Source organism: Penicillium samsonianum (assembly GCF_028829775.1).
Source record: "Penicillium samsonianum strain IBT 33392 chromosome Unknown utg000003l_segment0_segment0, whole genome shotgun sequence".
NCBI lineage: Eukaryota > Fungi > Ascomycota > Eurotiomycetes > Eurotiales > Aspergillaceae > Penicillium > Penicillium samsonianum.
The window spans coordinates 8,327,508-8,350,238 of record NW_026643261.1 but is presented as its reverse complement, the minus strand read 5'-3'; the positions used below and the strand labels follow the sequence as shown (position 1 = coordinate 8,350,238).

General features: G+C 49.5%; 10 protein-coding genes across 10 annotated transcripts; 6 read left to right on the top strand and 4 right to left on the bottom strand.

The window, feature by feature from the left end:
- Positions 1–115: 115 nt before the first annotated feature.
- On the top strand, positions 116–1,698 carry N7471_006854 (UPF0183 domain protein; the record flags this gene model as incomplete). Its single annotated transcript, XM_057279573.1, has 2 exons — positions 116–179; positions 236–1,698. The coding sequence occupies 2 exons, from the start codon at positions 116–118 to the stop codon at positions 1,696–1,698; spliced, it is 1,527 nt and encodes a 508-aa protein (XP_057139183.1).
- A 1,555-nt stretch (positions 1,699–3,253) lies between these two features.
- On the bottom strand, positions 3,254–7,540 carry N7471_006853 (ABC transporter ATP-binding protein; the record flags this gene model as incomplete). Its single annotated transcript, XM_057279572.1, has 9 exons — positions 3,254–3,928; positions 4,024–4,211; positions 4,270–4,385; positions 4,465–4,994; positions 5,050–5,225; positions 5,280–6,457; positions 6,516–7,172; positions 7,226–7,413; positions 7,463–7,540. The coding sequence occupies 9 exons, from the start codon at positions 7,538–7,540 to the stop codon at positions 3,254–3,256; spliced, it is 3,786 nt and encodes a 1,261-aa protein (XP_057139182.1).
- A 327-nt stretch (positions 7,541–7,867) lies between these two features.
- N7471_006852 (uncharacterized protein) lies at positions 7,868–8,153 on the top strand (the record flags this gene model as incomplete). Its single annotated transcript, XM_057279571.1, is given in 2 exon segments — positions 7,868–7,874; positions 7,891–8,153. 2 exon segments carry the CDS (start codon positions 7,868–7,870, stop codon positions 8,151–8,153), a joined length of 270 nt encoding a protein of 89 aa, XP_057139181.1.
- A 204-nt stretch (positions 8,154–8,357) lies between these two features.
- On the bottom strand, positions 8,358–9,329 carry N7471_006851 (uncharacterized protein; the record flags this gene model as incomplete). Its single annotated transcript, XM_057279570.1, has 1 exon — positions 8,358–9,329. One exon carries the CDS (start codon positions 9,327–9,329, stop codon positions 8,358–8,360), a length of 972 nt encoding a protein of 323 aa, XP_057139180.1.
- Positions 9,330–10,188: 859 nt separating this feature from the next.
- On the top strand, positions 10,189–13,179 carry N7471_006850 (isoleucine--tRNA ligase ISM1; the record flags this gene model as incomplete). The annotated part of the gene is made up of 1 exon (XM_057279569.1): positions 10,189–13,179. One exon carries the CDS (start codon positions 10,189–10,191, stop codon positions 13,177–13,179), a length of 2,991 nt encoding a protein of 996 aa, XP_057139179.1.
- A 340-nt stretch (positions 13,180–13,519) lies between these two features.
- N7471_006849 (opsin family protein) lies at positions 13,520–14,961 on the top strand. The gene is made up of 5 exons (XM_057279568.1): positions 13,520–13,689; positions 13,742–13,808; positions 13,876–14,363; positions 14,427–14,561; positions 14,613–14,961. The coding sequence occupies exons 1-5, from the start codon at positions 13,553–13,555 to the stop codon at positions 14,692–14,694; spliced, it is 909 nt and encodes a 302-aa protein (XP_057139178.1). The 5' UTR covers positions 13,520–13,552; the 3' UTR covers positions 14,695–14,961.
- A 104-nt stretch (positions 14,962–15,065) lies between these two features.
- Positions 15,066–17,225, bottom strand: N7471_006848 (uncharacterized protein; the record flags this gene model as incomplete). The annotated part of the gene is made up of 3 exons (XM_057279567.1): positions 15,066–15,468; positions 15,545–17,006; positions 17,108–17,225. The coding sequence occupies 3 exons, from the start codon at positions 17,223–17,225 to the stop codon at positions 15,066–15,068; spliced, it is 1,983 nt and encodes a 660-aa protein (XP_057139177.1).
- A 309-nt stretch (positions 17,226–17,534) lies between these two features.
- On the top strand, positions 17,535–18,125 carry N7471_006847 (uncharacterized protein; the record flags this gene model as incomplete). Its single annotated transcript, XM_057279566.1, has 3 exons — positions 17,535–17,569; positions 17,815–17,902; positions 18,003–18,125. The coding sequence occupies 3 exons, from the start codon at positions 17,535–17,537 to the stop codon at positions 18,123–18,125; spliced, it is 246 nt and encodes an 81-aa protein (XP_057139176.1).
- Positions 18,126–18,204: 79 nt separating this feature from the next.
- N7471_006846 (S-adenosyl-L-methionine-dependent methyltransferase) lies at positions 18,205–18,913 on the top strand (the record flags this gene model as incomplete). Its single annotated transcript, XM_057279565.1, has 4 exons — positions 18,205–18,375; positions 18,436–18,530; positions 18,609–18,692; positions 18,742–18,913. The coding sequence occupies 4 exons, from the start codon at positions 18,205–18,207 to the stop codon at positions 18,911–18,913; spliced, it is 522 nt and encodes a 173-aa protein (XP_057139175.1).
- Positions 18,914–21,302: 2,389 nt separating this feature from the next.
- N7471_006845 (40S ribosomal protein uS5) lies at positions 21,303–22,321 on the bottom strand (the record flags this gene model as incomplete). The annotated part of the gene is made up of 3 exons (XM_057279564.1): positions 21,303–21,560; positions 21,647–21,904; positions 22,055–22,321. 3 exons carry the CDS (start codon positions 22,319–22,321, stop codon positions 21,303–21,305), a joined length of 783 nt encoding a protein of 260 aa, XP_057139174.1.
- Positions 22,322–22,731: the final 410 nt, after the last annotated feature.

The window sequence follows — 22,731 nt, the reverse complement described above, 5'->3', positions numbered from 1 at the left end:
CAGAACCCCCCCCCCCCCCCCCCCCCCACACCTTTTAACTAATAAGTATAGCTCGACTATCGCATGGAATTTCGTCCGCCCATACTCGCCGGGCCATTAAAGCGGACAGATCACTATGACTACTTCTACTTCCCCAACGCAGGCGCAAATCTTCCCCGGTAAAGGACTGGGGTTTATCAGTATGCTTTATCTAGCCTCACAACCTTTTCAGCGGCTCTCGCTAATAATTTGCAAGCTCTGGGCGCTTCACTCCATAATGTCCTCACCCGCGTCAAGTCCTATCCTCAAACATATCCCGCCATCGACCTAGCCTACTCCTCCGCAGATCCGCTTCGCAAACCGGTGATATTGCAGTTACCTTCAAATGGCCTGCGCCTTCGATTTGACGGTCCTGACCAGAGGCTCCGTTTGATCGAAGTTCTTGACTTCTCTCGAGTGAATCTGGTATACAAAAACCAGGACGTGCTTAAAGGTGGGAAGTCAGCAGAACAGCCCTTGTCGTCGCACGGCCCCAGCTTCCGGCACGTCTACAATCGCTTGTTTGGTCCTTCATACCCAGGAGAATACGTACCGCCGGCAGATCCTCAGTCGCCATACGGCACCTACGTGCTCTCGTATCCCGGGGTTGCATTCTCGTTCCCCCTTCAGCACTCTGCCTGGTCCGACCAGTGTGATTTTGTAGCGTTGTTATCTTCCTCAGCTGCCCTTCCGGCCACATCCATGTCAATCTTCCAGGGGTCATCATGGCCCGAGGTCCGAGCCAAGTTGTTCACGCAACAGGCACAGTACCCACGCTCGTCGGCTTTGATTGGCAAATCCAGAGAATCGCTGGCGGACGAAGTCGAGGAGTGGCATGTCCTCGGTGCCGGGAAACTTGAAGTGGTTCGCAGGACGGGCTCTCCATTATACATAACACTCGGAGAGACGACACCCCAGGACTTGATTGCAGACTTCGGCCCACCCGACGCAATCTATCGTAAGAACGACCGCCGAATTTCGATTCATCGTGCAACTGGGGGCGGGGACCTGCACCTGAGTCCCTCTCCAGGCAGAGGAATCGAGATTCCAGACGGCGATCACTCATCCACTAACAGCGTAACTGATGATTCTGACGAAGAGATGGCTACTTTCAATATTGGAGACTCCACCTCACTGCCCGCAGAATGCTTTTTGAACTACTTCCACCATGGGTTCGATGCCTTCATCTCGTATCCAACAACACCTGGGCCTGCTTTCCCCGCCTCAGGCCTTCCAGATCCATCGCCTCAGCTACCGTCTTCCCAGTTGACAGTGACAAAGATTATTCTTCATGGGAACGTCCCAGGTTCTTATCCATTTAATCGTCACCGCCGAAGTCGCTGGTTAATTCCATTGGATGAATCTGGCGACTGTCTGACTTCAGAATCGCCCTATGATGAAGTCTCAGAGCGGCTGCGCGCTACTTGGAAAGGATCTTACGCCAGCCCCGCCGAGGAGCGTGCTCTGCAGCGGCCAATGGTGCTAAACCGTGGCTGGGGGGACAGCCCTGAGAGCAGTGTTGAGTTCCTTGGTGGGTGGGAGGAGAGCACGGCCAAAGGTCCTCGGAGTGGTGCCGATGGGCAGGATGGAGGATTAGGCAACACCGAGCTTTTTGGGTTCCCGGGGCTTTTATTTGAAGTTCTTAAGAATGGCGCCGTGAGTTGTTTGACAGTGTACTGATTTGAGACTATTGCACCCAGCGCTTTTTAACCCAATTTCAATGCATTATGAATCATGATAATCCTGGCTAGGTATTTTCTAAACCTGAAACTATACATGACTATTGAACACACAGATTGGAAGTGTTAATTGTGGATTTGATACCTAAGAAAAGCTTATGGCGATGTTATTTAGTGGAGGATTACTCCGTATATGAAGGTGCGATGTCTGCGATGGACTAATAACAGCCCTGGAGGTGGAGAATCTGAAAATGGCCCCTTTGCTGATCGGAATACGGACTTCAGACTTCATGATGGGTGTCGGTATGGGTATGCTTGGATTCGTATCTAGACTGTTTTTGTATATAGGAGGACTGGATGTAGTTTGTTTAGTGCTTGAGATGTGACTATTTGATTATTGGGCGTTTGCTACTACTACTAGTAGTATGTGTGATGTGTTTGAGAATGCGTCGTCGGTACTATTTTATAGCCCTCTCGATGCATTAGTGATGTGTCCTTCATTGTCTCGTCCGGCAAGCCAATGCGGAGCACCTTGGACCAACTCCAAAAGATGCGATAGATCTGCCTCGTTTCCATTAATTCCTCCTTTGGACTTCATAAATACAATGTCCTTATCAATGCCAAACGTAGTACTTTTGGAATTTGAGTCACTCCACGCTGCAGCTGTATTAGATATTTGACACATTGATGCGTTGAGTTGTTGAGTTTGGTTTATATTGATGCGAGAAAAGTCCATTCAACCCATTCTTTACCAATGGTTGATAATTATCGGTACACTTCCCGAGAACTTCGACCCCCCTGAAATGATAACACGAAGCTCTTCAGGGAGATGTGAGGTTTGCGGGGACATGCGGGGACCTATATGGAAATGAAAAGAGTAATAGAATCCGCATTGGCTCTCATTGGTGTCGAGAATGTACAATAATACTTTTCCAGCGGGTTATAAAAGGGGATATAAAGGGACTTCCCGAAAGAACCTGCAATTATACTTACACAGCTTTATCAGTGGGTCAAATATCTGCCCCTACAATGGTGTATATGCAATTGCTGCTACCTGCCCCAGGTGGCCCGTTGACCTGAAGGACCTTCGGCAGGGAACCCGGGGGAGGATGTCATTTTATATCGAGAGACTCGAATTGGCTAGCTTGGTGAATAGTTCGGGCCCTCAGGCCGCTCTATACTCCGTTTATCTTGGAGTAATGCCATATCTACCCCACGTTCCCCTCACGGCGAAGGTGACGACATTGAATATCTCGGATCTCAACGGAATAACACATATCAGATCTATGTAGTGAGGTGAGCAATCAATCTGTGTTGATATACAAGGACTTGCAACCTTCTAGATAATGGAACCACGATGCCCTTTATTAGGGCACGAGACTAAGCGCTATAGAGCTATAGAGCTATGGGAGACTGAATATGGGCAAATATTCGCATGGCCGTGAATATGTATTCGCTTCAATTTAATTACATGGGTGATCTATCTTCGCTAATCTATTAATTACAAGTCCCACCATTGCCTTTGTAAAAAGGCACAGAAGAGATGCTTCCCCTGATCAGGTGCCTAGGTTCTGAGCCTCACACATCTTCGAATAAAGTTGGCCTCTCGCCAGTAACTCCTCATGAGTTCCAGACTCTGCGATCTTACCCCCATCAAATACGCAAATCATATCCGCATGGCGAATAGTCGACAAGCGATGGGCAACCGCGATCGTGATTCTATCCCCCTGGGAAGCCGCCTCATTCAGCGCATCTTGGACAATTCTCTCGGACTGTGTGTCCAACGCGCTTGTTGCTTCATCTAGGAGGAGTAGACGGGGATTCCGGAGTAACGCTCTGGCAATGGCGATGCGTTGACGTTGCCCACCAGAGAGCTGTGTACCATTGGTTCCGCAGAGAGTCATAAGGCCGTCTGGCAAAGATGAGATAAATTCCCACGCGTTAGCCGCCCGACAGGCACCCTCAATGTCGCTGTCAGGAACCGTTGACGGGTCATCGGTCGGGGCCCCCATGGAGATGTTTTCGCGAATGGTGCCGGGATAGAGAGTTGGCTCCTGCTGTACAAGTGCCACTTGAGCTCGGTACAGCCACGGATTTAAGCGGTCCAATGTATCGGCGTCGATTCTGATATGACCAGATACCGGATCATAAAAGCGTTCGAGCATGCCAATCATGGTACTTTTTCCACAGCCAGATGCGCCAACGAATGCGACAAATTGACCTTGTTTGATCTATATGATATGTTAGCAGTGAACAAGGACAGGTTTGCGCCAATTCGGCAGAACAGAGGACAGAATTGAAAAGGGCACGAGTTGGGTTGGCATACATGAAGGTCAATGCCACGTAGTACGCGAGCGTGAGGTCTCATTGGGTAGGAGAATTGCAGGTTTTCCAAGTCCAGAGACTTGAAGTCGCCAGGGCCAATATCGCGGTTTTCGTCGGTCTCACGAATGGTAGGATGAAGCTCTTCAAGCCAAAATATGTAGTTGGCAGCACTTGTTGCCTTTGTCATGCCTGGATAGCTGTTAGCAACCCGTTTTTACCTCCCACACAGCCTTGGAGTGCATCTTACTGCTTGAAAAGCCAAAAAGAATTGAAGCTTGCTGGCCAGAAAAGAACACACTTAGAAAACTGATAAAGAAGTTGACCATGCTCAGATCCCCAAATGAGACAAGCCGACACCCATACCTATGTCGAGATGATCCGATAGTTAGCATCCTGTCACAAAACCGAGAACAAGGCACTTGAGCATGTGAAAGAAACATACCAGAAACCCAGAGCCAAGAAAGAATATTCAACAGTCTGAGTGAATGCGAAAGGAAGCATGATAAGAAGCACTGGCCTCGTGGACGTGGCAACCGCCCGGTCAAGCTCCTGGGTGTATCGCTCCAAAACCGAGGTCTCAATCGCCAAGGAAGACACCGTCCGGATGGCAGTCACGGCCTCTGAGGCAATGGATGCACTCATGGAAAACAACTTTGAAATCTTGTGGTCCATTGCACCCTCCATTCTGATGCGAGCGTAACCGGAAACTAGCATGGGTGGAAGTCCCGCTAAGACAATAACAAGGCCAAGCTTCCATGCATATACTATTGCCATGATGGAACATGACAATACACCAACCGTTGCAATCAACATCAGAGCAACATTGAATCCCATAAGCTCAAACACGGCCTGTGGATAAGAGTCGGCACGGCTGGTCAATGCCCCTGTAGTGTTCTCGGTGCGATCAAAGAATTGCAGGTCTTGCTTCATCATGTCGTTGACGACTTGCTTCCGGTATTTGTGGTTCATTGTCTTGATGGGTTAGTCAAGCCAATTATATACTTATATATTCTTGAAGGAGACTTACCTGTGCCACAATGTTTGATGTCCACCCGACAACAAAGTAGACAACGAACGAGCCAAGTCCGAGAACGAAAAACATGAGAGCGAAAAAGTTCCCTTTCTTCCGCATAGTTGCACCCGTAAACTGGAATACTTCGATGAATCTGGACATCAAAATAGCTTGGCCAGGATATGAAGCAGCTAAGAGTTGGTCAGTTTCAGTCTGCGAAAATTGGGCTTCAAAATGCAGCCTACCTCCAGCCAAACAAGCCAAAATAAGAACCGCGAAAGTCCAATTGAGCTCAGGGGTCGTTTTCAGCAATCTCCAAACTGTTTGGAGAAGCCCCAATCTTTTCCAATTGTCAAAATCATCCCGACTCAACTGCTTCTCCAAAGCTGATCTTGTCATAGTTGAGTACCGGGTTAATTCACCAGTCAGTGCAATATGGTCTACCTTGTCTGTTTCATCCCAGCTATCTGACATATCATCGGGGTTCTGGGCAGCCACAGACAAATCCTGAGCCTGCACCAGTCGTGCATAGGCGCCATTCGACTCCAAAAGGGAGTTATGCGTGCCTTGCTCGAGAATACGGCCATGTTCCATGACGACAATATTATCAGCATCTCTTATAGTGGCTAGTTTGTGTGCAATGGTGATTGTTGTGCGTCCCTTCGAGACATTGTTCAGTGCCTGTTGAACGACTTCCTCGGCATGAGGATCAAGTGCACTCGTTGCCTCATCAAGAAGAAGAATTCGTGGCTGGGAAACAATGCTGCGAGCAATTGCAACCCGTTGCTTTTGACCACCGGATAATAGCCCACCTCTCTCCCCAATGACGGTATCATACCCGTCGGGAAGTTCGGTGATGAAATCATGGGCAAAGGCAACTTTAGCAGCGTCCTGTATCCGGGCCAGCTTCTCGATTGGGGGTTCATTCTCCCACGGCGTACCCACAAGGCCATTGGCGATGTTTTCAGCGACTGTGCCGGCAAACAAAACGGGCTCCTGTTGAACAAGCCTAACCTGCTGACGCAGCCATTTGAGGTTGAACAGCTCGACAGGCTGGCCATCAAGCTTGATCGTTCCCGATAAAGGGTCGTACCATCGTTCAATTAGGCCAACTATAGTGCTCTTGCCAGACCCGCTTGCTCCGACGAGCGCAGTTGTCTTGCCGGCAGGAATATGCAGTGAGAAGTCATTCAACACTTTGACGTCAGGGCGCGTAGGGTAAGCGAACGAAACGTCACCAAAATCGAGATATCCCATCACTTCCGTTGGTCTTTCTCCGGACTCATTGAACGGATCGATTCTCGACTCTCGGTCCATGAGCCGGAATAGCTCTGTAGCCGCGGAGGCAGCGCGGACAAAACTAATCAAATGAGGCATGATAGCCGTCAAGCTTGTAGCTGCCACAATCACAGACATGAGGACACTGCAATTATTATGGTTAGCATTTCTAGATGATGTGAAAGGATAAAGACTGAACAAACATGAAGACATCTCCAGACTGCTCCACCTCCCCAGTGGATATCATTCTTACACCCTGCCAAAAGCACAAGCCAAAACCTGCAAAGATGATAGTGTACTCCGTGGCAAATAGGCAGCCAAAAAGAGGGGATTTCTTATTTCCGAGCTTTCTCGAAGCTCGCAAGAACTTGTCAAAGTCGCGTAGCAGTTGGTTTCGAAGCCCGAACGCCTGTACCGTCCGAGAGCTTGACAAAATACTTTCTGCAAAAGCTCCAGCCTGGGCCTGAACTTTGAGGACTTTTGTTTCGATCGAGGCTTCAATGGTGGAGCTGATCCCCATGGCCAGAAGCATTGTTGGGGCAATACAGCAGCAAATTAGTGTCAGTTTCCATTGAGTGACAAATGCTAGCACGAAGGCCGATATAAAAGCGGACAGGCCCTGGACAACAAGCCCCAGTTTTTCTGATATTCCAGCCTGGATCAGTCGCCCGTTCGAGGTAGCTTGCATGGCAATCGATCCACTAGTGCCAGCATCAAAGAAGGCAATTTCCTGCCTCAGTCCTGCTTTCAGGTACCGACAGCGAATGTTTCGTGTGATCCGGTATGCGGCAAATGTATACAGTGTGCTGTATCCATAAGTCAGGAAGAATCTGCAAAGGCCGATGACGAAGAAGAAGAGACTATTTCTATATTAGTCCTTTTTGTCAATCTACATCGAACACATTGCACATACCTAAGTCTCCCGGCTTCACTTCTGAACCTCGAGGCATCTGAATCACCCGATGTGTAGTTGGTGATGAGTGTAATAAACTGGCCAAACACCAGGTTGACAAGGGCCATGCCAACACCGGAGCCCAGTGCGCAGGCAGTGGCGATGGCTTGCAAGGTATAGTCCTTGGATGAGCCATATTGAAAGATCCTCTGCTTGCTCTTAGACTCTGAGCTTGCAATGGGAGGGGAATATTCTTACCAGGTAACCACCAAATGCACCTGTTACTTCCTCAGAGTCCTGGTCCTCAGTTCTATCTTTCTCGGGTTCTTTCTCCATTGTGGATATTCATGCGAAACACCTCAGGCGAGCATAGAGTCAATCAGCCTTTCTTTAATTCGACGATTTTCGGTTGAAATACTGTGATGGGAAATGAAAGAAAGACAACTATGAGCCATATATCGAGATCTGTTGCTCTTTTAGGCTTCCAATGGTGATCCTTTTGCAGTGTTTCAGCCAAGCATTGTATAGAATCCTCACGGGTTCCGCGGGCCCCACGGGCCCCGGTGGCCCCGATTCCCTTCAACACAGTGTTGACGACATTATTTTATTTTGTGTTTTCTATTCTCAGGAAATGATAAAGGCAGACCCAAACTCCTTTCACTTATGACTCGTGAACAGATCTATAGTGCAGAGAGGTAACGACTTGATAGGCCGAGACGTCCTTCTAACACAGACTCAACAGGCAGCCAGGTCATCGGTGCCCCCATTCTCGGTGAATACCGCTACTTCTTCAATCGACCTCCCTGAGCTTTATATCCCGAGCCTTCTTGATGTCGCCGTTAGGGAATACAGTGCCTGGCAGCAGTCACGTTTGAGTGATGAGACGTTGAAGGCCGAGGTCAGAAAAGCGTGCGATATAGCTCTAGATTATGGACTAGACTTGGTGTAGATGTAGATTGACGAAGAAAAAAATCCTGATTTAGAGGAAAATACACTCATTCTTCCTAATACCAACAGCGATGGCCTTATCCTCCTATTCCCGGGAGAACTACCGTGGTACTTTGGTTGCTTCTGCCGCTCTCGACCCGTCTGCCTTACCGGACTGCCATCGAGCTTCCCCCCAATTTCAACATATAGAATAACCAATCTCTCTTCATCCTGATTCATCATCCGATGGCCATATCACGGGAAACCCTTGGGCCTCCCTTCTCAGCAATGTCTCTTTTTTCCATTTCCAAAGTCCAGACTCGGTAAAACGTAGGCGAGCTAACCAAGCTGCAAGATCAAATTCACCATATGATTGTCCATCAACAAGCATCCGGATCGTCCCAATACGCTCATAGATAGGCTTCCCGAATTCGGAAGTATGATAACCCATATAAAGAAGACCGCTTACCCAGGTCTCCAGATATTCACAGAGCCACTCCGGGCGCGTTTTATATGATGACAATGTCTCTGAGGTCTCGCTCTGGTCTCCCCGATCACGACCCCAATGCCGCCCCGACCAATGCTTGTATGTGACATCTTCTGGTGGGAAGAAAAGTTCTAGTTCCGCAGACTGGAAGTCGAGAACAAGTGTATCGATCAGAATTCCCCGGTCCTCGAATTCCTTCGTGTCTCGAGGATATTGAGAAGACTCGGCTTCCTCTTTGCCCTTTTTTACTCCCACGGGACCATAGCGGAGGAATCGCTCTAATGCCGCATAGAAGGACCAGTGGAAGCCTCGCCGGCCGCCATCGCCGAGTTGGTTACGGATGGTGCGCATCTCGATGATGTGACCAAAAAGACGCACATTCGCGTACAGGGTCGATATGTGGGTTGTGAGACATGGTACCGACAGCCATGTCAGAAAGAGGAGCAAGTCATCCTTGACTGATATGTCAAGAATATAGTCGACCTTCATGCGTCCAATGATCACCCGAGTCTCGGTCAAAATTTGATGATTTGTGAGGAGAAGAGACAGACAGTTTGAAGGGCTGGGTTTGCTCTGTTGGTTATAATAAACATTGGTATGTCTCGAAACCCATGCCTTACATCCAAGGTCATTGTATTCGATTCCATCCGATTCAAGAGGAGTCCGAGGCGGGCTGAGCGGGGTGTAGAGCACATGCTCAATGATGAGCATTCGGAGCTCAAACGGGATATTAAGAAACATACACATGGATAGGTTTCCAAGGACTTTGGGGGTACCTTGGAGAAATATAGTCAACCCCCAAAGAGGTTGAAGCTGACGATCTGCTCCCGCGGAGACGAGGCTGGAATCCACGTCTCGATTGCCCGAAGACTACTGCAGTGAAAGTCTTGACACAATAATCGAATAGAAAGAAAATATGTGGCAGAGGACCATTCCTATGCCCGTTTACCGTCCTTAAATTAATATATCGGAAGTACCTCGGACGTTCATTTGGCCCCATTAACTTGGGGGCGTTCGGCTAGGCAACTATCGTTCATTGCCTCTGCGGGGCGTAAGTCTCCTATGTATTTATTCTCTTCGCCATGCAGATCTTTTAAGAACCAGCCACTACCATCGGTTTTTATCCTGCATGGGTTTCCATGAGCATCCACGGGATATTCTTGTACGCACTTTATAATATTACATAGGTAGCCAGGTAATATACCATACAAGGTGTAATTTAGTAATGGTCATCGCTGCATTTAGCTCTAAAAGTAGGTATTCGTATAGTACCTAGCATAATGACTTGTTATTTCTATAGCTATACGCATTTCCCCGCGTAGTTCGTGTAGCAATAGGCACTCTATTAGTATATACTCCGGGGTGTGATTCCCTGAATCGCGCCTATAGCGAGCTATTTCGCTATTAATATTGGTTAAGTAGGCTAATAGTCCAATCTTAATAGTGCGAAGCTGCATTAAAACACGCGGGCGGAGTCTAAACCCTTTTTGGAAAAGGCCATGTTTTGTAAAACGCCAAGACTCTTCTCTTCTTCACCTTCCACTTATCACTTTCTAGGATATGCTGGACAATGCCGGAACTGGCGCGGTCAATCCCTCGCTCATGGACCTCGACATTGAAACTTCCTAAATCATCATTCCCTCCACGCGTATCGCCTGTCGATCGGACGAAATACCTAAAACGATGCACCGATGATCTCTACGCCTGGCAACGCCGCGAAAGGCCCGCCGACCAACCATTCGTCCTGCACGATGGTCCACCATATGCGAACGGCGACCTCCATGTTGGACATGCGCTCAACAAAATCTTGAAGGATATCATCTGTCGCGTACAATTGGGTCGCGGGAAGAGGGTGCGGTACGTGCCGGGCTGGGACTGCCATGGACTGCCGATCGAGCTCAAAGCACTCCAAGGGCTGCGCAACGAGGACATTGCAAGCGGATCTGTCAGCGCGGCGGTTATTCGCACGTCCGCGCGGAAATTGGCTAGACAAACTGTGAAGGAGCAGATGAAAGTGTTCCGTGGCTGCGCGGTCATGGCCGACTGGGAGAACCACTGGAAGACCATGGACAAACAATTCGAGATGCGACAGTTGGGTATCTTCCGGGGGATGGTGGATCGAGGTCTCATCTACCGAAAGTTCAAGCCGGTTTACTGGTCGCCTTCAACGGGTACCGCTCTTGCGGAAGCAGAACTGGAATACAAGGATGATCATATCTCAACCGCCGCCCTGGTCAAGTTCCCTCTTGTCGATATCCCCACATATCTCTCTGAGAATCCTCTTCTTCGTGGAAAGGATCTGAGTGCTGTGATTTGGACCACTACCCCCTGGACGCTGCCTGCCAATGCTGCCATTGCAGTCAGCGAGTCTTTGGAATACACTATTGTCTTGTCGGAAAAACATGGCCATCTTCTTATCGCTCAATCACGGTTCGAGTACCTCCAGCACATGCTGAAAGAAGATCTCTCTGTCATTGTGCCGTCTATCATGGGATCCGAACTGGCAGAGCAAACTACGTATCGACCTCTATTCAAAGGACCTGAAGCTCAGCCGCAGCCCATCTTCGCCGCGGAATTTGTTACTGCTGATTCTGGCTCTGGCATGGTTCACTGCGCGCCTGGTCACGGAATGGATGACTACGAAGCATGTCTTGCGCGTGGCATTCCTGTTTTCGCTCCCGTCAACGATGAGGGCAAATTCACAGATAAGGCCATGCCCCTCGATCCTACACGTTTAGCCGGTAAGCCTGTCTTGGGAGAAGGTAACACCGCAGTGTTGGAATGGGTCGAATCGTGTGATCAGTTGCTTGCCCAACATACGTACGAGCACAAGTACCCTTACGACTGGCGCTCAAAGCTTCCGATCATTGTTCGGGCAACTGAGCAGTGGTTTGCCGATGTGGCTGATATCCGTAGCAGTGCTCTTCGAGCCTTGCAAGATGTCCGCTTCGTTCCCGAGACTGGGAAGCAACGACTCGAGAACTTTGTGAAAAACCGGAGCGAATGGTGTATCTCGCGTCAGCGCGCGTGGGGTGTTCCGATTCCTGCAATCTATCACCGGACCACTGGAGAGGCCGTTTTGACTAAAGATAGTGTTTCACATATCATGGCCACAATCGAAGAGCGGGGAATTGATGCTTGGTGGACCGACAGTGCGGATGAAGCTGCATGGATTCCTCTGTCCTTGCGGGACGAGGCTGGGGCGGGGTATCGACGTGGAACAGATACCATGGACGTTTGGTTTGACAGTGGTACCAGCTGGGCAGAGATCGATGTTCCTATGGAAGGTCGGAGTCATCCTGCGGACGTGTATCTCGAAGGTACTGATCAACACCGTGGTTGGTTCCAGTCCGGACTTCTCACGTATATCTCACACCAGCTCGGCTCGGGTCAATCCACGCCTCGTGCACCATTCAAGAACCTCATCACCCACGGTTTCACTCTGGATGAACATGGCCGGAAAATGAGCAAGTCGATTGGCAACGTGATGTACCCTCAGACTATCATGGATGGAACTCTGCTGCCTCCTCTCAAACCCCGCAAGGGGAAAGGAAAGAAGCAACCCGAGAACCAAGAACCCGTGTACGACGCTCTTGGCCCCGATGCGCTTCGCATGTGGGCAGCGAGCAGCGACTACACACGTGACGTGGTGATTGGAAAACAGGTACTCCAGACCGTCAACACCAGTCTCCACAAGTTCCGTGTCACCTTCAAGTTGCTGCTAGGTGCCCTTGCCGATTTCCGTCCAGAGAATGTTGTCCCATACAGGCAGCTGCAGCTGGTCGATCGAATTGCACTCAAACACCTCTCGGACATGGTACTCACCTCGCAGAAGGCATGTGACAACTTCGAGTTCTACAAGGGCGTGAGCACGATGAACCGGTGGGCCAACCTCGAGTTTTCAGCATTCTACATGGAGGCGATCAAGGACCGACTCTACACTCTTGGTGCGGACAGCACGAGTCGCCGGGCCGCGCAAACGACCTTATTCTACATCTACAATTATCTTCAAGAGACGCTGGCTCCGATCACACCAATGCTCGTGGAAGAAACATGGGAACATACTCCCGAGTCTATCCGCACCCAATCTGAGCACCCCCTGCAGCGTATTATTTCCGCCCCAGCCCCGGAGTGGCAGGATTTAGCCCTGGACACCAGCTACCAGGAGCTGACGGTAGTCCACTCCGCCATCAAGAACTTGCAGGAGCAGGCCCGTAGTAAAAAACAGCTTGGCTCCTCCCTACAGTCCTTTGTCCACATTGTGCTCCCCAGCAACTCTGGATTGTTCCAGCAGTATCTGTCAGAACTCCCTGATCTCTTCGTTGTGTCTTCCATCACCCTGGGATCCCACAGTGAAGCTCTCCCGACCGACATCAAGGATGCTGAATGGCAATACGAGGAGACCTTCGAGCTGAATGGCCAGCCAGGCAAAGTATATGTGTACGCGCCACAGGCCTCCAAGTGTCCACGGTGCTGGCGGTACGCCATTCCGGATCCGGTGGCGATCGAAAATACGATCTGCGACCGGTGTGATACAGTGGTGCATGAGGCAAACGCCTAGAGCACTGTACAAGTTTGTATACTTATTTTCATGTATTTATATCGATCATCTCCAGGCATGATTAGACATAGCAGCCAACTTAGCAACTGCAGTGCAACCAATAATCTAGAACATCAAACATTCAAATTAAAAACCAAGCTGACAGAAATAATATCCATGTATGTAATTAGTCTATTAATCTACGACTATTAAATCCATGTAGTGAATGTTACCTAGGTATTATTGGCTATGACGACAGTATCCAGTCAATGACGGTTGTACCAATCATCCCCAAATCCTGCTTTGATGCAACATTCAATCGTCATGCCATTTATATAGTCTTGCTTTTCTCCTCTTTTCTCCTTCTTCTACTACTACTCATCTTTAATTCAGTATGATTCAACCTCCATTTGATCAGTTTGCTACTCTAATGGCGCCCGCCACCACATCCTCGGTGGCGCCTATTCCCACTGTCGTTCCGGGATCTGAGGTCTACCAGGGACTTCATGATGTGGGCAAGCGGACTCTATGGTATGTTTATATATTATAATATATATTGAAATGCTGATTCTAACATCTATAGGGTTGTCACTGTGTTGATGGGCATCTCCTCGCTGGTGTTCTATACTCTGGCCGCTCGTGCTCCTCTGGTGAGTTCATCTCTCTTCTATATCTTATATCCTCTCTATAATCTACACATATCTAATGTCTATCCAGTCCAAACGAATCTTCCACATTCTAACCTCCCTAATAACCACCATCTCCTTCATAATCTACCTAGCCCTTTCAACAGGCCAAGGCATAACAACCAAACACATCACAGTCCACGAGTCCCACAAACATGTCCCAGACACACACACAGACTACATTCGCCAGGTCCTCTGGCTGCGTTTTGTAAACTGGGCACTAACAACACCCTTGCTATTCATCAACTTCGCCCTTCTATCCGGCCTACCAGGCGCAAACCTACTCATCGCCATCGTCGCCCACCTGATTATGCTTGCAACAGCTCTATTCGGCATATTTGCAGGCCACGGCCCTGAGCGCTGGGTTTGGCTGACCCTCACGTGTATTTCCTACCTGGTCGTGATCCACCATGTAGGCTTCCACGCACAGAAAGCGGCAAAGGGCAAGGATACCCAGGCCAGACGGTTCTTCGGGTCTGTTTCCGGGTCTGCGATTGCCATGCTAGCACTGTTCCCTATGTGAGTTATATATCCAGAAGAGTATTCTTGATTCGGCTCAGGACGGATGCTAATGTTGGATAGTTCCCTTGCGGCTGGTGCTCTTGCGCTTAAAGTGAGTGTTGATACGGAGACCATCCTCTTCGCTATACAGGATATCTTTACGCAAGGTATCCTTGGATACTGGCTTCTGTTGGCTCATGAGAGCGTGCCCGGAATGTGAGTCTCAAAACTGAACCTCTGTATGTGATGACATGCTAATTGTTGCAGTGCGCTCTACATGGAAGGATTCTGGTCCCATGGTATCGGCAATGAGGGAGCTATTCGTATCCCCGATGAAGAGGGTGCGTAAGGAAATGACTTTTCACTTACTTTCAGATTGGAATTGAGGTGATAGGATATTTTTTCTCTCTCTTTCCTTTCAGTTCACTATAATGTTTCTCTCACTTACCTAGTTTCGCCTTTCTCTTGGTTTCATTTGAAGTTTGATGTGAGGTGTGAGTTATGAGATATGAGCTTGATGATATTGATACTTTGACTTGGCCCTACTGTTTTACATCTATTCTATCTATTCTGTACTCTACATAAGAAGCAAGAATGACTTGAACAATTGGTTTTTTCTTCTTTTTTCTTTTTTCGTACTTGTACACAGCCGCATGATATTTCCTCGGCGGCACGCTCACCAGAAGCGTGCCGCCGCCGATGGACACGGACACCGTCCGTTCACATCCTCGAGGCCCCCAGGCCTCTCACCGCAGCGGTGAGCTCGGCGACCATCTCCTCACCAAGCTCCACGATGGAGCTGGCCCCGGAGGGCCCGTCCGCGCCCCGGGCCACTCCGAACTCGTCCGAGTGACGAACTCGGACGTCTCGCTGGGCGCGAGACAGCCAGAAACCGCAGTCGATGCAGTCCTTCTTGAAGTGAACCTCTTCGAGGTTCCGGAACCACATCACGAAGGCGTCCCCGTCCACGGCGAAGCCGGTCAAGGTGAGATGCTTGACCGGCAGGTAGGCGGGGGCGGGGAAACCGGTGCTGAGGGCAAGCACCTTTGCCTTCTCAATGCAGTACTTGTCAAGGTACTCGCCGTACCCAATACTACCGTTGATCTCTCCGTCGCCTCGGCCACTATAAATCAGTCAGGTTAGCATATGTCATATCTCTTGGTCTCAGATAACTCTCAGTTCAGTTCGGTACAACTTACTAGTAAACGGGCGAGGCAGACGACTTCACATTCATCACCCATCCCTTCGTGATGGGCTTCCAGCCACTTGGACCAATTGGGTGCTCAATGTCCAAGCCAACTGCCATCTCCAGCTCGAGAGTGGTGAGCTGGGGGTTCAACCATACCGCCTGCCAGATGATACGCTGGTAGGACTTCATCATACCAGTCAGCTTCAGCACACGCAGGTTGCGGAACTCGGTCAAGGGCCGCATCTGCTCCAGGGAGAGAATGGTGATTCTGATCCCATCTTCTGGCTTCTCGGCGGGTTGGTGGGCTCCCTGGTCGTCGGTGGCAGTCTCATTCAAGGTAGGAACACTGGCCTCAATGGCAGCATCAGACTCCAGGTTAACATCGGTCTTTGCGGTGGCCTCGTCAGTGGCATGGTCAGACGGCAGGTGCTCACCGGTGGTCAGGTCGTTGGTAGCACACTCCATGCTGACATTAGTCTCGGCAATGCCCTCGTCAGTGGGCAGGTTGTCGGTGGCAGAACCCTCAATGTCGAGTTCAGCCATGGTGGCCTTGTCGGTAGCAGAGCTCTCAATGTCGAAGTCTGTCATGGTAGCCTTGTCGACCATGGTGGTGTTGTTGATGGGAGATTCGAGTTCAGGGTCGGTCATAATAGCTTTGTCGACCATGGTACCTTTATCAATAGTCTGGTCATCATCGAGATCAACAAGGCTTTCGGGGGAGGCCTTGCGAGCATCGAAAAACATGTTTAGTTCTAGGACCGACTGGGTGCGAGGGATATCATCCCAAGTGCCACCGTCATTGAGGTGAGCCATCAAGCTGATGCGAGGAATGCGAGCTGGGTGAGGAGTAGTCATAGGTTCAGGGCGAGGATCACTTCGCCGCTCAAGCCACTCTTGAAAACTGAGGATGCTGGGATGGTCAGGAGCCATTGTGGCAAGAGGATGAGAGTCCTCAGGGGCTGTGGGGGGTGCAATATCCATGTTGGTAGCAGAAGGTCCTCTGTAGAGAGACCGAAATGCAGGACGGGGAGCATTGGGGATGAGAGGAATAGTAGATTCAAAAGGGCGGAAAGTAGGAGATTCAGGCGGAACGAAAGTAGAAGGAGACAGGATTGAAGGACGGGTAGGCTTCTGTAGTTCAACGATTCCTTCGGTGGACGCGAGGATAGGGCCTCGGCGCTTGAGACTGAGAGTCTTAAAAGAAGGCAGTTTTGGAAGACGGAAACTACCTGTCTTTGAACTCTTCTGACTCTTTGCGGGACTTTTCTCGGGTGAGTTTGTGGCATCAGTCGCTGCGGGGGAGGGATGAATGGTGCTTTGGTGTCGTAAACTATTGGAGGAAGCAAGCTGAGAGAGCTGGAAGCGACTCTTCTTCTTTGGACTCTTCTCATGAGAGCTCGTGGCTGTAGTCTGAACAGTGTTCTTAGAAGGCGACTGAGTAGGGCTCTGATGAGGCGACTGGGCAGTTAGGGCTAATTGGTGATGAGGGTATTAGCACGAAGTATATATCAACGGTCACGCTTGTGTGTATGGCATTCAATGTAGTAATGATGCAGCACAAGTAAAAACATACCTTGTCTCTTACTTCTAGCAAGCTGCTCGGCATGTCTCGCCGCATCTTCCCAGAACTGGACTCCCAGGAGGCTGTTCTCCCAGTGCTCGCGCATAGCACGCTCGTTCATGTTGTCCATGATGATTTTGAGTTGATTATAACAAAGAATGGATGAAAATAACAATCAGAAGGATGATGAAAGGGTAGGAGGCTAGGAGGATGGAGGAACGAGGAGGAGAATTATGAGGAAAAGGTACTTCGCATGAGATCTCTTCAAGCGTGCTCTCGCCGCATTAACGAGCACGCGAGGTAGGTACCATCCGCGCAAGCCTAGCTGTGCTCCGAGATCGAGGGCTCCGGTTCAACTATGCGCGTTCGCTCTTATATTTTCCTCGGCGCCGTTAGTATGTATACCTTGCCTACAAAACGCTACACTAAATGAGTTGGCATGGCTTGCTTTGCTGCCATCTTATATCCTCATTGGTAAGTTCGAGTTCGAGAATACCATACCTAGGTATTCCCCAGTCTAGTAGTTAGCGGCAGTACGAGCAGTTAGCTATGTTGAAGTATTTTGCTTCATATCTATAGCACATGCCAATCCAGAAACATCATTATAAATACCAACAACAGCACTAGCTAGCCCAATATCAGTTTCTAAACAGGTAGAATGCTTCAACGTCAACTTGGAATGCTTCATGCCCGCCGGTCCACTTATCTTTTAGGTTTAGGCTAGTGACGGGCCGCGACGGACATCCGGCGGTCCACCCCCAGAATCTCACCTGGGCAGTCTCCGATGTCGGGGCTTCATACCTCCTGGTAACATCTGAGATAGCCTTATATCCCCGCTGGATCTCTAGTCTAGATATGTTCTGTAAGACTAAAAAAGAAAGAAAGAAAGGACAACAACATGGTGTAGCAGCAAGAGAAGAAAGGCATCTGGTCAGCCGACCTTTACGGCAAAAAGGTTGCCCCATTCGTTGCAACTTCGACTGAGAAGGTTCTCGCCTGGCTGGACCCCAAGTCAACTGGCAAGTCTTGAGATAAAATTTCCCAGGCTTAACTAACAAGATAGATGAAATCCTTGATATCGGCTCCGGAAAGGCCCCTTGACAGCCCGCATGGCTCCCCATGTCAAACGGATCGTGGGAATCGACAGCTCACTCAACATTATCGAGCACTTCAAAAAGGCCTACACACACATTGAGTCGCGTGTTGTCGATTGCCGACAACTAGATCAAGAGTCCGACCTCACAACCGGGAGTTCCGACAAGCTCTTTTTGAACGCTGCCGTGCATTGGATTCTGAGAGACCCTGAAACCAGGTCCAATACGATCAAGGGCTGTTTTTAGGCGCTCAAGCCGGGCGGTCTTCTGGTCAATGAGTCTGGTGCGCTAGGAAATGTGGCCGGAGTGCATTCCGGAATTATCGGTGGTCTATTCACTCGGTATTCCTGTTGAGCAGGCACAAGGAGCACTGCCTTGGTGGTTCCCATTGCAGGAGGCTATGAAGGAAATTGTTGAAGGGGTGGGCTTACCTGGGTCAAGGGCGAGGTCCAACTCAGACAGACAACGTTGACGGAGAATGAGAAGGGTGGTGTTGAAGGATGGTAGGTCTGACGCTGATAAGCTCTTGACTTCATAACTGAAGGCGTATAGGATTGGTCTCTTTAGTGAGCCCTTTCTTGAACTCCCCCCGACGACTGAAGCACGCGACGCAGCCGTCAAACACGCCGTTGATGTTCTTGAAGCTGTTGGAAGAAAGCAGCATGATGGTTCCTTGACTGCCAATTACACTTGCCTTCGCTTCGTTGCTCAAAAGCCAGAGTAACACCCCCTTAGCTCTAGGAAATCCAGTATCAAAATATGGTCGATGATATTTCTCGCTCCAAAATCATGGTATCTACCTATTCCTCTCAATGACCCTAGTAGATATAGCCATCCTTTAGCCTATAGGTCAACCAATTACTAAGGACCCTTGGGAGATAAAAATTAAATGGAGGAAATAGAGACCAAAGGGTTGCACTGCGTATACAGCTAAACTAACAGCTTCCTATGAGAGGGAGCAGCCACATATGTAGCGAAGTTCTGCTTGTCGACGTTGGCGGTGCGAGCCACAACATGGCTGCTTTTGCCCCGCTGAATATGCCTATCGGAAAAATCGTCCTCCAGGATCGAGAGTTATCGCAGGCGTGGTAGCTAATGGAGCGGAGCTCGCATTCAAAGTCCAGGCACACGACTTCTTTATACCGCAGCCTCTTAAGCGTGCACGAGCATACCCCTTCCATTCTAATCTTTAGAACTAAAATGATAAGCATGGCATTATAACTCACTCATACCCGTCGGTCCAGTTGCATTTAATGATGACACAGTTAGGAGGCTGAATCCCAAGCTAATTATCGTATAGGAAAGGGACAGTAGAACAACAATGGACTGGGTACAAAGATACAAAGACTGTAAGTGGCCAAGGTCCCAGATTTTTTTCCGCGAATCCAAATGGAATGGCTCATCTTGAGATCTCCCGTGCCATTGTTTCGGTCTCTGAATAAAACGGCACTATTACCACCAATAGGTTCAGGTTGCTGGGTAGGAATTCAACACTGGCAAGGGCAGGAGAGATATGGGATGCGACCTAATGTCCGATATGAGCACGAATTTGAAACCATATTGATTTTCTTATCGGCTCATCAAAAACAACAACAGCCGGTCATGCTGAGTGTGAATCACGGCCAACGTTGAACGGACAAAGGTGGTGTTGCCAATCTTCCCATCATCCGTCACAAAAGAAAGATAGCGGGCAGGGCCATGGCGGCGGTCGGCCACACCATCAGCGTTAGTAGCACCAGTTCAGTGTGTTATCCGTACTCAAAGCACGTATTTCGAGGATGTATGGCTCTCACGGCGGGGAATTTGTCGCAGGGCTTCTCTACCACGATATGGCGATGTGAAGAGAGGTACTTTAGGAATCTTCTCGGTCCGGCTTGCCTGCGGTATGAATCGTGTGGTTCGATGGAAAAGAGTGGCCTCGGTTGTACCACTTTCGAATTTCACAGACCTGAATCACATAGCGTTTCGCTGAGTTGGACTAGTAGTGAAGCGCAGCATGGCCCTTTTCTTGCCCTTCTGCAGTTGCTCGCTGGCCCAACCTTCTCTTTTTTCACGGGACATATAGACCTTCTAGTAGTTTCTGTATTTCTTCACACATGACAACCTTGCTGAGAATTTCCTGACGCAAAGGTCACTGGTGATCGTGGAGGTGATCAAGCACTCCAGGCCAGATTGGGCAGGGGTTTGCTCGGATCCATGTTGAAACGCTACCCTCACAATCAAGATTTGCAAACAAGCCAAGAGACATGATTGAACTCCTGAGATGAAATGAGATGAGATGAGATAAAGATGAAAGAAGTCGCATAAGGAGCGAAACTTAATTCGGTGACCCGCTCATTATATGCATCTAGGTGTATGAAATATATAAATATAAGAGAATATATATAAGAGATCACTATAATTTCTTCTTGATCTCTTCATAATGTCTTCTTGGATGTCTTTCTAGACGTCTTTCGGGATGTCTTTCTGAATATATTTTTGGATGGAGGATCATGACGATATAATCAGTGTTCAAAGTGGGCTCGAGATGTAGAAACCTTCACTTGGATCTATATCAACAACATAGTATAGTGCATAACTGTGATAGTTCCGATGTGCCCCAGTATGAATACATCAAACATCCATATTGGGCTCCTGATAGACCTGGGCTGTGAGCTGTCTATATAAAGGTTTTTTTAGAGATACGTACGATGGTATCCTTTGGTCTCATGTGAGACATCACAGCCTGGATCCCAGACTAGTGTTCATTTGCACATTGAGCTGCCGGCGCGATCCGTAGACCTATCCGTGCATGTTTGTCGTAACAATATTGTAGGGCTGCATGCCAAAGATGAAAGCTTGAACCATAGATCGGCTCACTCCAAAATCGGTATCTATCAGGTCAAAAAGCCTACTGCCCTACTGCATACAACTACTGCTTAAAGAACAATCTGGCTGGCAAATGGCCCGTGGACTTCGCTATTTTGTGTCCCTCCCCATGATAAATACATCCAGAGCGGTGCGGAGATGTCTCTCGCACACACGAACCATCTTTTAATCGCCAAGCACAGAGGGAGAAGTTTTAAAAGAAACCCATTGGAATTGTCGAACAAAAATCATGCATCATCCATAACCTAGTACTTCTTGCCCTGGCGGAGGACATCACCGAACTCCTCCAGAGGGCTGCGGATGAGCTTGTTGTCGGCCCACAGGTTGGGGGTAAGGAAACCGTAGGTGTTGACGACAGCGACGAAGGTGGCCTTGAGGGTGTTCTCGAGGGTCTTGGTGGAGCCGGAAGAGGAGGTGTAAGCGTCCTGGACACCGGCGAGCTGGAGCAGACGCTTGACAGCGGGGGAAGCGACAAGGCCGGTACCGCGGGGAGCGGGAATGAGCTATAGTCAGTTAGAAACCATTTCTTCGGATCACTGGCTCCAAAAAAAAGGACCAAGATCAGATATAAACGACTGTAGAAACTTACACGGACGGAGACGGAACCACACTTTCCACTCTGCTTGACGGGCAGAGAGTGAGGCTCACCAAGGTTGGTACCCCAGTAACCGCGACGGACGGGGAGGACAGCGAGCTTGGCGATGGTGATAGCGGCACGGATGGCGGTGGCGACTTCCTTAGAGGTCTTGATTCCGAGACCGATGTGGCCCTCGGAGTCACCGATGAGGACGATAGCCTTGAAACGGGTACGCTGACCGGCACGGGTCTGCTTCTGGACGGGCTTGATCTGTAGGTTGAAATTGACGTTAGTTTCTGGTCTGATTCCGATGTATTCGTTTTCCGCTTGAGCTTCCACTGCGCAATTGCATGCAATTGTCGCATTCCAGTCGATTTCCCGCTCAATCCTCCAATTTCAAAAAAGTGTGTCGATCCGTACCTTCATAACCTCATCCTTGAGCTTGGGCAGGAAGAAGTCGACAATCTGGTACTCCTTGACGGGCAAAGAGTGGAGGTAGATCTGCTCCATGGAAGTGATCTTGCCGGCCTTGACGAGACGGCCGAGCTTGGTGACGGGCTGCCACTCCTTCTCCTCCTGCTTGGGGCCACGACGGCCGCGACGGCCACCACGGCCACGTCCACGCTCACCACCACGGTCGCCGCGCGAACCGAAACCACCACGTCCACGGGGAGCAGCGTCAGCCATATTGATGTTGTTATGGGAAGCGACGGGGAGGGTTGTCGGGATTGAGTTGGTCGTCGAGTTTCACGGCGCTGAGCACTGTTTGCCCGAAATTTGCGCGGGTGGGCTAAGCGAGCGGGCAGCCCTAGTGGAGACCCTATGCCCTAAATTCCCGATTGGGATGGTGGCACGTGCACTTAAGGTTTCCAGGGCGGTGTCACCTGACGGGGCCCAGAAGTAGATCGATTGATCGTCGTTGATTAGAGGGGCATTGCCGCTGTGAAGGAAGGAATAGATCTATTTTACGGTAATGTTGAGGTCATTAGCTATTGCAGTATTGCACAATATAATGTCTTTTTATAAAAAAATCGAGTCCTCGTTATGGTTGTTATTCTACCCACTACGTCACTCAAAACCTGCATTAGGCGGATGCA

Coding starts and splice junctions, on each gene's coding strand:
- N7471_006849 (XM_057279568.1), top strand. CDS start 13,553: ATGATTCAACCTCCATTTGATCAGTTTGCTACTCTAATGGCGCCCGCC. Junction 13,809..13,875: donor TGGCCGCTCGTGCTCCTCTG/GTGAGTTCATCT, acceptor ATGTCTATCCAG/TCCAAACGAATCTTCCACAT. Junction 14,364..14,426: donor ATGCTAGCACTGTTCCCTAT/GTGAGTTATATA, acceptor AATGTTGGATAG/TTCCCTTGCGGCTGGTGCTC.